The following is a 12,735-nucleotide window of genomic DNA, read 5'->3' on the forward strand; positions in this document are numbered from 1 at the left end:
AGAATACAATAGATGTGGGTATTAAATTTGAAAATTAGATTTTAAGATGTTCACCTCAATTAAATTGCAAGGTATCAGTTTTTAAGTAAGTTTCACACATGTCCCTAGTTTTACTTATTATAGATGGCCACTTAAAAACTGGGAAATTTTCTTTCTTTACAGAGAAGTTTGATATTTGTCCTAAGTTACCGATAATAGAAGACTACAATTTATGAGGTTAATTTAGTCATTAAACTAATATAATTTTAAAAATTATTTTTATTTACAAGTATAATTGTTAATTCACTGGGTAGCTAATAGCAGAACAAACACTCTTCTAGCTTCTGGTCAGTGTTAGGGCTGGTGTCCATTAAGATCAAACTTCTCTGTACTCTGATTTTTATTAAGGATTTGAATGCAGGTTCAAACTTGAGCCACTGACAGCTCATCAAGAATTTAAGAGAGGGGCTGGAGATGTGGCTCAAGCAGTAGCGCGCTCGCCTGGCATGTGTGCGGCCCAGGTTCGATCCTCAGCACCACATACAAACAAAGATGTTGTGTCCGCCAAAAACTAAAAAAAAAAAAAATATTAAAAAAAAATTCTCTCTCTCTCTCCTCACACTCTCTCTTTAAAAAAAAAAAGAATTTAAGAAAAAGTACAGCAAGATGAAAACACAAATGAAATATCCTATTTGAACAGTTTTCTTTCAACTGCTTTTATAGGGTTACCTTTTATATAAAAATTTGCTTTAGTGTAGACAACTCATTTCAAGGTCTCATACATGGATGTTAATTTTAGAAAGGGATTATGAAATTAATTAATTGGAAAAATAGTATAAAACTTTTATAGTATCAAACCTTCCTTGTTAAAAAGAGCAAAGAGTAAAAAAAAATACATAAAGCAAACAGATCACAGAATATTCTTTCCTCATGTAAGCACCATTAAGAATTTCTTGTTTGAGAGTTGAAAGTTACTTTAAAAAAGACAAATACAAAGAATGTGGCTAGAGATCAGAAGAAAGTCAATTTTTTAAAAATTTAAAGTTTGGACAAAGTCTTTAAATTAACTTCAAGTAGCACAACATTAAGGTAAGAAATTTGGTGATAATATTCAAGCAAAAGGAAGAGTTCTTACACAGAAGATAACTGCAAGAGTGATAAGGAAGTTTTTCAGTGTGAGCTATATTAACTAAATTGCCCTTACTGTAAACAAATTACCCATGGCAGACTAACTTTATAAAGAAAAGGTTTACTTAGCCCACACTTTTAGAGGCTCAAGGGCATGGCATGGCATTGAAATCAGTTCTGGTGAAGGCTTACTTACTTACTGGCAGAGTGCGGAGGCAACAGAGAATCATCACATCATGAGACAGGGGGCACACCTGTTTATGTGTGTCTGGTCTCTGTTCTGTTTCTTATAAGAACACCAGGATTCAGTCATGGGGACTCTATCCTACCTTATCTAAACCTAATCACTTTCCAAAGGTATCACACCCTAAATAACACAGAGAGAAAAGAAATTTTCCACCCTCAAACCATCATTAACATAAAACTTTTGGATCACACTCTTGATTGAGTGAAGAATGAGGACCATATTCAAACCATAACAGGAACACTGGGTAAGGGGGGGGGGTGGGGGAAGAAAAGAAAGAAATAAACAAAGACTATGAAGAAGCTCCCCTTCCCCTACCTCCAAGATATTAACTAAATTTGATAGGGCTCTAATTTTTAAACCCATTTTAAGATGCTTCTAAAGGGGAGCTAGTTGAGAATCTACTGGGTTCTCAAAAAAGGTAATCAAAATAATGGAATTTTCTTTTCAGTAAGCCCCTTAATTTTTTTTTCCTTTATGTGATAGGTTACAGTTTATTGACATGTTGTTTCAAAAAGACATTAACATTTTTCTTATGAAAAAATAGTTGTTATTCTTTAACATAAATTTTACTTCATTTTTAAAAATTTTTACCCATTTATCTTGCATGCTGAGAAGGTATTTGCTGGGGTAGAACACAGTGAGCTACTGATCAATCAATTGTATTTTCAACTAATGTTGTGAAATGCATCTCTGACACATTTGCTTGTTTTCATTTTATATAATAGCATCATGCACATTCAGCATGAAAAATGTTTGCTCATTAATTTTGGTATCAATAGTGGGTTAGGTACATTGAAAAGATGTTGAGGAAATTACATCTATAATGGTGGAATCTCCCAATTCTTTCTTTTCATCTTTCCTGTCTGTGGTGCTTCTGCTCTTGATATTAGCATATATTAAGTGCCTGATAAATATTTGTGAAAAAGAAATAATAAGAGCATTTATATAATCTGTACAATATAGTATGTGGTATTTCATGATTTCAGCTACAATTTATTGAATATTATAACAATCTTACTATGTGAGTAAGATGTGGGTATGATGAACCAATAATAAATAAAAATTTCATTCTGCATTGTTAGTAATTCACCAAACAATTTTTTTTTCAAAAACAGACACTCTAATGTGTGTTTTTTGTCAACTATTATATTATGAATGAATGAAGCTCAGTAAATGAAAAATTGGAACTACATACTTGCTTAGGGTGCCTATCATTCATTGTTAAAAAACCTTTAGCTATATAAAATTTTAATACTGTATGTACCATTGTGAATTAATGGAATTTTGATAAAATGTACATTAATAATGCTGAAGTCTTTCATTGAGTCTTATATCAGTTTATAAAATAAACTTACTATATGTGATTTCCTCAATTCTAAGTGTCTTATGCTTTAAGAAACTGCATGGACAATGCAAATTAAAGTTAACATACTAATATCAAGAGTAAGTCCCTTAAAATGGGGCTATATTCTTACATTATATTACAGACAACATCAAGATTTCCACCCTCTCTTTACTAGGTCTTGTTTCCTGAACTCTGATTTATACTGGAAACTAACAATCTCCTTCTGCCTCTACACAGTATGTAAAAATGAATGGCTTGTTGCAAAATGCCAGGCGCCATCCTGACTTGTTTACAGACTCTAACAGCTGAATCCAATGGCACACCTGAAACTCCCTCCTACCAGACCTCTCCAGAGCCTAAAGCACTGGGAACCTCTTATTCTCAAAATTCTTCCTCCCTCTCCCTCTCCCTCCCCATCCCTAGCTTCTGAGACATCTCCCTTAGGTTCTCTACCCATCTCAGATACTTTTCTGTGGGCTTCTTACACCAGAACTTCTTAATTGAAGTCTAGGACAGTTCCTGAAAAGCTTGAAACAACAGTTCCTGAGGTGAGGAACCCCTTTGAAATTGTATACAGATGAGTCTGCTTGTGTGCCTGTGGAGGCCACTGTTTTCCCCACATTCTCAGACATGTCTAAGATACCTGCATGTTACAAACCACTGCCTTACATCCCTGTCCTCTTGAAGCTTTCCAGGCTTCAATTGCTACCCATAAGCTTACAGCTGACTAGGTTAATCCTGATCTATCAGAGATTTGATTCCACATTCCCAAATATTAGGCCTATCTATTAAATTAAAACAATACATCCAAAACAAAGCTCATTGATCTCCTTAAAAAATACTTGCTCTCTCTTTAGTGAATGGAGCCACTATCCAATATTCACATGCCTGAATCAGAAATTTCAGAATCCTCCACCTGGTACTCAGAATCTTTCATCTTTCAATTTTTCCTTATGCCCAGTTCACTTTGATTCTAGCTTCTTTTCTGCATTCAAATCAAGGTTTATTTTAGGCTTTCTTACATATCATTATGGCTACAACCCTATAATGGAACTCTTCACTGCAGACAGTCTCCAAAATCATCTACCAAACAGCCACCAGAATTATCTTCCTATTTGTACCATACTCCTACTTAAAGAAATATCTCTTGGCTCTCTTAGAAGAATATAACAGAATCTAATCTGCTTGGCTTCAAGTGCAGTGTGCATCCCATTTCCAATTTTCTTTTTATAATCTAATCTTTCACTTCCAATACACCTTAACATTCTCAACTTTTTACTATTCCATCTTACAATGGCTGACTTTCAAGATTTTATACCTGCCTAGAATGCCCTTTCCCCACTCCTTCAAATAACAAACTCTTACTTTTAATTGCACTTAGTATGTAACTGATGTGAGCCACAGCCTGTGGGTATACACTGGGAACATAGCTCAGAACAAAATCATCAAGCAAGAAACCCTCGTAGCAGTTATATTCCAGTGGAAGAAAACAAGCAATAAATAGTCCGGCAATTTTTTAACCAGAGAATATGATTGAGGAAACAATATGATAAAAGAAACTCTAGGAGGAATGATCTGGCTTCGGAAGGCATTTCAAACATCTTAGAGATAAGAAATGATTTTTAAAATGAGATCTTGATGGATAAGAGGGAGCCAATGAACACTTAAAGAGGACTCAAAAATGAGAAGTCCTATCTGTATTACAACAGCCTACTAGATCACAGGGACCCAGCTTCCTGAAGAGAACTGCTTTGTTTATTTATTTATTATTTATTTATGGTACTGTGGATGGAGCCCAGGGTACTCTAACACTGTGCTACATCCTTTTTATTTCTTTCTTTTATTTTGAAACAGGGTCTTGCTAAATTGCCCAGACTGGTCTTAAATTTGCAATCCTCCTGTCTCAGCCTCCTGTGTTACCTTGATTACAGATCTGTGCCACAACATGCATCCGAGAACTGCTTAATTTAAATATGTGTCTTTAACTAGATCTTGACTCAGTAACTAGCACTTGGTTCTAAATGCAATAAAATATTGCTAAATTAAATAAATATTTTAAGGACAAATTAAGAATTGTGGGGCTGAGGGATAAGTAGAAAATGCAGACATTTATCATGACAACAATAAGAATTTTAAAGATTAGGATTTATACTTGTATACCTGATACACATTGCCTATAATCCCAGCTACTCCAGAGGCGGAGACAAGAGGATCTGAAGTTTGAGGTCAGACTGAGCAATTTAGTGAAACTCAAATCTTGAAAATATAAAGAGCTGGGGATGCAGCTCAGTGGTAAAGTAGTTGTGTAGAATGCTCAAGGGCCTAAGTTTAATCCTCAGTACTGCAGGGGACTGGGAAGATTTACCTTGTAAAAAAGAATAAATCAAGAGGCATGCATTTACATCATTAATATATACATGAATTAAATGACTATCCAAGTAGTTTCACACTATACATGAAAGTGGAATTTGCAGCCCCAAAGCATTCAAATTTTCAATTTGTCTTATGTAGCTGGAATTATCAAATTATTTCCCTGATTAGGTAACCTCAATATTTGGTTTGAGCTTTACTAGATATAAAGCTACCTGACCAAGCCAAGTTATTACTTGTTTGAGTTAGGACTTCCAAATTCTAAAGGGCAGCTGTATTCAGGAATATTTGCAAATACAGAAATACATTTATGATACAAGAAAATATTATTTTAATTAAAATATACACATGGACTTTCGGCACTATTTACATTCCATTTCCTTCCCCCTAAATGTTAAGCTCTCCTCTATTTCACCCCCCAGGGTCTAACTCATCCATATCTTACAGTTATTTCATGAAAGCTGAAGCCATCATACAATGACTGTCCTGTCAGTCACTTTCAGGATATTAGTTACAGGAGTTGATGATAAAGTCATTACTCTTCTATTTAAAAGTAAGAGTGAGGATACAACACAAGACAAAGATATAGATTCTGACATCTGAAACACTTCCAAGTTTAACAGGCCCAAACCAAAAATCTAAAAAGAATAAATCAAGAGGTACACATTCTTAATGCACACACAGATTAAATGCACTCATGTATTACTTGTCAGATAGGATATATCCTGAGAAATGTGTCAATAGGTGATTCTGTACCTGTGCAAACATCACAATATACTTTCACAAACATAGATAAAATAGCTTCTGCTACACACCCAGGCTATATTGTATATATAGCCTGTTGCTCCTAGACTATAAAATCCACATAGCACTTTACTGTCTGAATACTGTAGGTAACAATAACACAATGAATGGTAAATATTTGTGTATCTAAACATATATAAACATAGAAAGGATACAGTAAAAATGTGGTAACAGCAATTTTTCAATTCCATTATAATTTCAAAATACAAGAGTAATACATGCAGCCCTTCATTGACCAAAATGTCATTAAGCATAACTATAATTATCCAAGTAGTTTTCCACTGCATACTGAAGTGAAAGTTTCAAGATTACTGGTCAGCCAAAGGTTTTCTTTCCTACACTGACCTAAAGATTTATGTTAGCAATATGCTGCTGAGAAGATGATAAATTATTCATAAATATATTTAATCTACTGAGCCATGTCATATCCCTTACTTCATATCCCCCAAGAATACAGAACAGACTGCTTTTGAGATTAGCACACAAAATCTGAAGAAGGTCTCATGAATTGGTGACTGCCTTTAACATGGTTGTGCCTCCTGTGACCACCAAAGGTGCCCAACTGTGGTCAATTAAAGGGATCCCAGAATAACTTCAGTAGGCTGCACACACAAGTAATGGGATGCCCAAGAAATGCACTGGAGCCATAAGCAGGTGAGAGAAAAGGGCTCTATGGCAAAACATAAGTAACTGACAAAAATGATGGAGTTGTTTTTGTTCTATAAAAGCAGCAGGTTCACCAGGAGTCTCAGCTAAGGTTCAAATAATAATTTGCTCTATAAATGTTGACTATTGCTATAAATCAAATACTCATCTTATTTGCACTTTGGGGTTACATATTGGCTTTACTGTCTTGATATTTGAAGGACAGCAAGCAACATCTGTCCCTGAAAAAGAGTGTGGTGGAAAGGACAGTAGGGAAACATTAACAATGTGTTAGACCTTTGCTCAAAACAGGGAAGTTTTATTATAGACAATAGTATTGACATCCTGGAGACTTGCTGTATTAAAAATTTCCCAACACAGTCCTCAGGGTATCTAAAATTAAAGAAGTTCTATCTCTACATCTATAATTTTTTTGGCAAAGCAGTTGTGATAATTTCTTCTCTTTTCTTAGTATTTTTCAGATCTATAATAAATAATGATAACAATATTATATCAATACTAAGCTAATTCTTGCCAATCTAGTTGCTCAACTAAATCAATGGTCTCAATTAGAATTCACTTTCTTTGAACAGAAAAACAAAAGCCACACCTCTGAAGAGAAAACAAATTTGCTAATCTCCTTAGTGTGTAGAATTTTATAAAAAAAAAATAAACCTAAAATGAATAAAACTAGCACAACATGGAAAAAGGAATTACAAAACATTAACTCTTCACATTTAAAGAGCAATACATTTAATAGTATATTTCATATACACTTTATAATGTACATTGTATAAAAATGTATTTCAACTAATAAACAAGACCTGGAGATTAGACAAAACAGGAAAGAGTTTATCTCAATAGCAAACAAAGCTGGAATTATCAAATTATTTCTCTGCTTAGGTAGCCTCAATATTTGGTTTTAGCTTTACCATAAATAAATAAATCTACAATCCTACAAAGTCATTCTTAACCACTTGAACTACTGGGGCAAAGCAGCAATTTCAGCAACTTCTAAAATTACAAGAAGGCTACCATTTAGAACATTTACAGTCACACAGAAAACTCAAAGTTAAATGGCCTGGCACTAACAAGCTTCAAGATTACCATCAATTATGGTTGTACAAGTAAAAAATAGTGTCTTCTAAAGACTAATTCTGCTAAATGAAACCAGTGGAGTCTATTCCTTTTATTCAGAAGTACCATACTGCTAAATAGTCAAGTCCACAGGGAAATAGCATTTCAATAGCTGCAACTTGGTGCATCTGGCTTTTGTTGGCCTTCCTTATCCAAGAAACATAGATGTCTCTCTTTACTTAGCCCATCTGCCACAAGTGATAACCCGATGCCTGTGTGACTATTCAAAATTTTTAAAAAGTACTCTCCCTTTCCAAAATCTAACAGCAGAGATGAGTCCAATGGTTCAAGATCAAAAAGAACAGAACTTCAATGCTTCAGTAAAAAGCTTATGAACAAAAGAAACAAAGCTTTCAAGTGATCCAATGGTTCACCTTTAACACACTACCTAGTACCACTGCTGACAGCACCTGCTATGGTATCTGCTAATATATTTTTTTAATCAAACTGAAGTTCTAAATGCTTCATATTTAATTCTCACAGCAACCCTGTGAGGTAATATTAATATTAATTCCACAGTGCGGATGAGGAAACTGGGGCTCAGGACAATGAAAAACACTCCCTAAGATCTTACCATTATTGAAAAGCCATGATGCAGAACACTGGCAACTTGTAGCCATAGTCCATAGTCTCAAAAGTTATACCAACTCTAATCCCATTTATCAGGAGGAAGAGTAACATCCTATTTTTTGGAACTATTTAAGTAATGGAAACAAATGGTTTACTTTAAGATATTCTAAGTACCCAGAGCTAGGGAGTTACACCAAATCATACCAAGGGCCAATATCTACAGATAGATATCTAGCATAAAACCAGCCATGTAAACCAAACTGCCCTTTAGTAACAACAAATAAGACCAGATAAACAAAACTTTTGTTGTGACCCGATTCCTTTCCACTAATAACATAATACTGGAATCTTGTTTTTTCACAACTATACAAACACCCACAACTCCATTTCTCTCCTAAAGAAAAGCCTGTGTCATAATACAAAAACCAAACTTGTCTGTCTGGCCTCAAAAAGATCTTAGATATGTATATAGACTTTCATCCTTTTGAAATATCCCAAAGTGGTAGTCATATGATGACAGCAAATCCTGTATCTGCTCAAGTTATGGCAGCCAACCATTGTTTTTATTGTTTCAACTAGTTAAAACAAAGCCCTAGTCATGTTTTAGAAATTTTGGCTGCTTGTAACTTGCATCCCTAGAGCCACGAAAAAATTTAAATTTTAGGCATCAAGAACTAGATTTCAAAAAGGTTCTCTTCATCCACTGGATGAGTGCCTGAAGCAAAATAAAAATAAAACATATTTATCATCAAAATACACAAGGATAAAAACAATACACTGTGATGGTGACTCATAGACCTGACCCTCAAGAAACTTGTGTTTTAGCAGGCAAGATGACATCCATACACTAGTAATTACAGTACTAGGCAGTGTGTAACAAAGTATTAAAAAATTCAAGTTTGTGTCTATAGTGTATAATAATTGTATTATTAATAAAGGTGGAAGCTATTGTCATTTCTCTGGGATAAGTGCATAAAAAGTACCTGAAGGGAAACATATCTTTCATCCAGCTTTACACAACTGAAGAGGCAGCAAGCATATAAAAGGTGCAATAAAATGAGTATAAATTTCAGAAAATCTTTATATTAGTCCAAATGTCACAGTACAGCTAAATATTCAAGGCACTACAAAGTTTTGGTAGTAACCCTATGAAAACATTTTACTGTAAATTTCTTCTAAAATCAATTTAAATTTTATTTTTCATAGCAATAATTTCATCACATGGTCTATGATGCAACAGAAGGAAATCAATCACCAGGTTATTACTGGCCTCCTTTACTTAAAAACAGAATTCACCTACTCAGCTAGACTGTACAGTATTTTCGGATTAAAATAACATTTCACACCAAAGATAAGAAATGACATGCTCCCAAAATATTCAGATATGTTTTGCTATTTATTTTACTTTATAGCAAATTCTGTATATTCTATACATAGATACATTCTCAAAGATTTTGGTGTAACAATTTCCCATGTGAAGAAAAATGTGCAAAATTCACTTACGCAGTTCCCTCAAATTTGGAAAAATGTAACTTTATTTCATTTATGCAAAATGATCAAAAAGAGTTGTATTAATTTTTTAGGATAAGAATTAAAATATATAGCAGACTCTACATTACCCTTTTACTTTTAAAAGAGTGATTATATCTACAACTCCAGTCTTACCACTTGGATTTCTAAAGGCCTTTTATTTTGAAAACTTCAAACATTTTCCCATGCCTTATTTCAATATGATCTTTTGATTCTTGGATAATTTTCTTACCTGTTGTATTTACAGTCAATAGTTATTCAAAATGAACACAGGTCATCTGATATGACCACTCCAATTCTCCACTAAAGGAGAAAAATTCAGAAGGAAAATACAACAGATAGCATTAATGAAAGTATATACAGGCTAAGGGCATATACTGAAAATTCCATTAAAACAAAACAAACACCAGAAAAAATACAAATGGTATAAAAATCATTTTTGCTTGGAACACAATTAAGTAAGGTGACAAACTAGGACAATACCAAACGATAGGAATGTTTGGGCAGAATGCAAAAAAAGCAGAAATTGTATTATTAATAAAGGTGGAAGCTAGGTGTTGATCCCCTCTCACACTCAAAATGGACAGAAGACGCTGCAAACAAAGTCCAGGGGAAGTGAGTCAGATGGTAGCCCTGAGGTCAAAGGAGTTCATTAAGTCTCATATATACTATGAAATAAATCTTGGGAGTCAATATCCACAAACTCAAGTGAGGTCATCTCAGAATATCATTCATAGAACAGCCATATTAAAAGATTAAACAATAGCATTTGATTCATTAATCCAAAGATCACAATATTGACTTTTTCTTCTTAGAGTCTTAAAGTGCAATTCATTTCCCAATGTTCACATTTCCCATTCCTGTTAAAGGAAACCACCCACTTCTTCACACATACATTAAATTACTTCAACTGGAGACACTGAACCTCAATTCCAGATTAAATATAAATACTTAAAATAAAATACAGGACTCAAAACTCCTATTCTGGCTATCCATCATTTAGGAGAGCCCATAGTAGCAGGTCATTACAATTACAATACATTACATAACATGAAAAGTGAATACACAGCATGAAAAGAAGTGGGACTGGGGATCAAGATGACACTTTTTTGCTTAAGAGAAGTCAATCTTAAGCAAAAGAAATGGAGGACAAAACATAAGCTGTGTTGGACATAATTGCTTCTGTAACAATTTCATTTTCATCATTAATCTTCAGTTTTACATAAAGAGCTTTGTTCCCACTGACCACAAAAATGTTATTATTGCAGTATGTATATGCGACCTTTCCAGTATGCCACATAAAAGTCTCATTTACTGACCTAAAATGGTTTAGGAAAGTATAAAACCGTTAAGTAGTTTGTAAAGCTAGAAAGAGCATAAACTAATGAATAACTGGGTATTTCAAACTCTGAATAATTCTTTCAACCAGATAGTGTTAAAAGTCACTTTTCAATTTGAATGAACTGCCATTTTCTGAGACTTTGAAAGAGACAGAAAATGTTCTTAACCCTAAACACAGAAGCTCACACTAATTACTGCCAGTGTCGCTTTGGATCTGCAGGTGACAGATGCAGTCGGAGTTCACAGATGTGGACTGGCTGCAGTTTGCGTCTTATTGCAATAAGCACACTGAGAGATCCTGCAAATGCACATCTCCGCAGGAGAGCTTTTTAAAAAACCGTCATTCCCTATTCGATTTATTTTTAAGGCTCTTATTTATTACTAAGCTATTATCCCTACTCTTCATTCTTACCCTATCCTACCCACAATTCGGTACCAGATCCTTATTCATCAAGCCTAATTTTGGTTCAGTAATAACAATGATAATAAACTGGGGCTGTTAACACTGGCAGCACCAGGCGCCCATGAAGCCGCTATCTGGGAGCCTTCCCGCTGCTGCAGAGGCCACTTGAAGTTTTCTGGGAAGCAACGGACCCCAAGCATCTTTGCAGGGTTCCTCTATTCCCAGGTTGAGGGTTCCACAGAGACAGACGGGGAACTCCCTTCCCGGTCTTTCCCAGCGGTGGCTTACCCCACACCCGACTCGATAAAGATCCTAGGCAGGGACGCCCCACCCCCACCCCGTTATCCCTAATGAGATGCCCCCAAATCATTCCCGGTCCTCCTAAGACTGGTCCCTCCCTCGGCCACCGGGCCAGTTTCCCACATCTCACTCCTCTCCTCCAGTCCCCGCCCCCGCACACTCCACCCGCAGCGCGGCCCTGGCTCGGCACACGCCCGCCCGGCGACCAGACGCCCGGCGGCCGGCGCTGGGGCCGCCCAGTGGCCCGCCTCCCCCCGCCCAGGATCGCCGACGGGGTTACCGTGGGAAGACGGGGCGGCCGCAGAGGACGCGGCGGCAGCGCTGCTGCCGGTTGCGTCGGATGCGAAGGAGAAGCTGGAGCACAAGAATGAAGATGAGGCGGGCGCGCTCCCCAGTCTCCATGGAACTCCCGCCCCGGCCCGTTGCTAGGAGCCCCCGAGGCTCGGGCTCCGTCTTTCGTGCTTTGTTGTTCCGGGTACAGGGCGGCCCCTGCTTCCCCGCGACAATAAATAGACCAGACGCGGAGGAGCATAGAGACGGCGCGCATGGGCTAGAGCGCCACCGGACAGGGCGCTCTGGGGCTCCTCGCTAGCCACTCATTTCCGGCTCTCTCTGCTCCCGTCACTTTTCCCCGCCCCTGTCCCCTTTCCCTTTTCCTCCTTCCTGGTACCAGAGTCCGGCCCCTCCTGACCTCAGGTTTAGCGAGGCTGGCGTGACATGGGGCGATGAGTGGTCTTTGGCCGGACTTTTTTTTTTTTTTTTTTTAACTTGAGAATCGCTTGAAAAGATTGTAAATAATCCGCATCCCTCGTATATTTTTAGTTGATTTCTAAACGTGTCATTTCTGGGTACTTTATACATAAATGGACTTTAAATTTTTGTCAAACCTCAGAACTTTCTTGTCCGTTCCATTTATACAAAATGTCTTTCGTATCA

The 12,735-nt window shown here is 36.4% G+C and overlaps 1 protein-coding gene across 2 annotated transcripts in view; it reads right to left on the minus strand.

Moving 5' to 3' along the window:
• The window catches only part of LOC113184980 (TATA box-binding protein-like 1), a 32,717-nt gene extending 20,205 nt beyond the window's left edge, over positions 1-12,512 (minus strand). The window contains exon 1 of one of the 2 annotated variants that reach the window (XM_026391907.2): positions 12,080-12,512. In XM_026391907.2, coding sequence (XP_026247692.1) covers positions 12,080-12,201 — 122 coding nt within the window. In that variant the 5' untranslated portion in view covers positions 12,202-12,512. The remainder of the gene's footprint in view (positions 1-12,079) is intronic. The other variant, XM_026391908.2, reaches the window with a different exon arrangement.
• Positions 12,513-12,735: the final 223 nt, after the last annotated feature.

Source organism: Urocitellus parryii, chromosome 8 (assembly GCF_045843805.1).
Source record: "Urocitellus parryii isolate mUroPar1 chromosome 8, mUroPar1.hap1, whole genome shotgun sequence".
Lineage (NCBI taxonomy): Eukaryota > Metazoa > Chordata > Mammalia > Rodentia > Sciuridae > Urocitellus > Urocitellus parryii.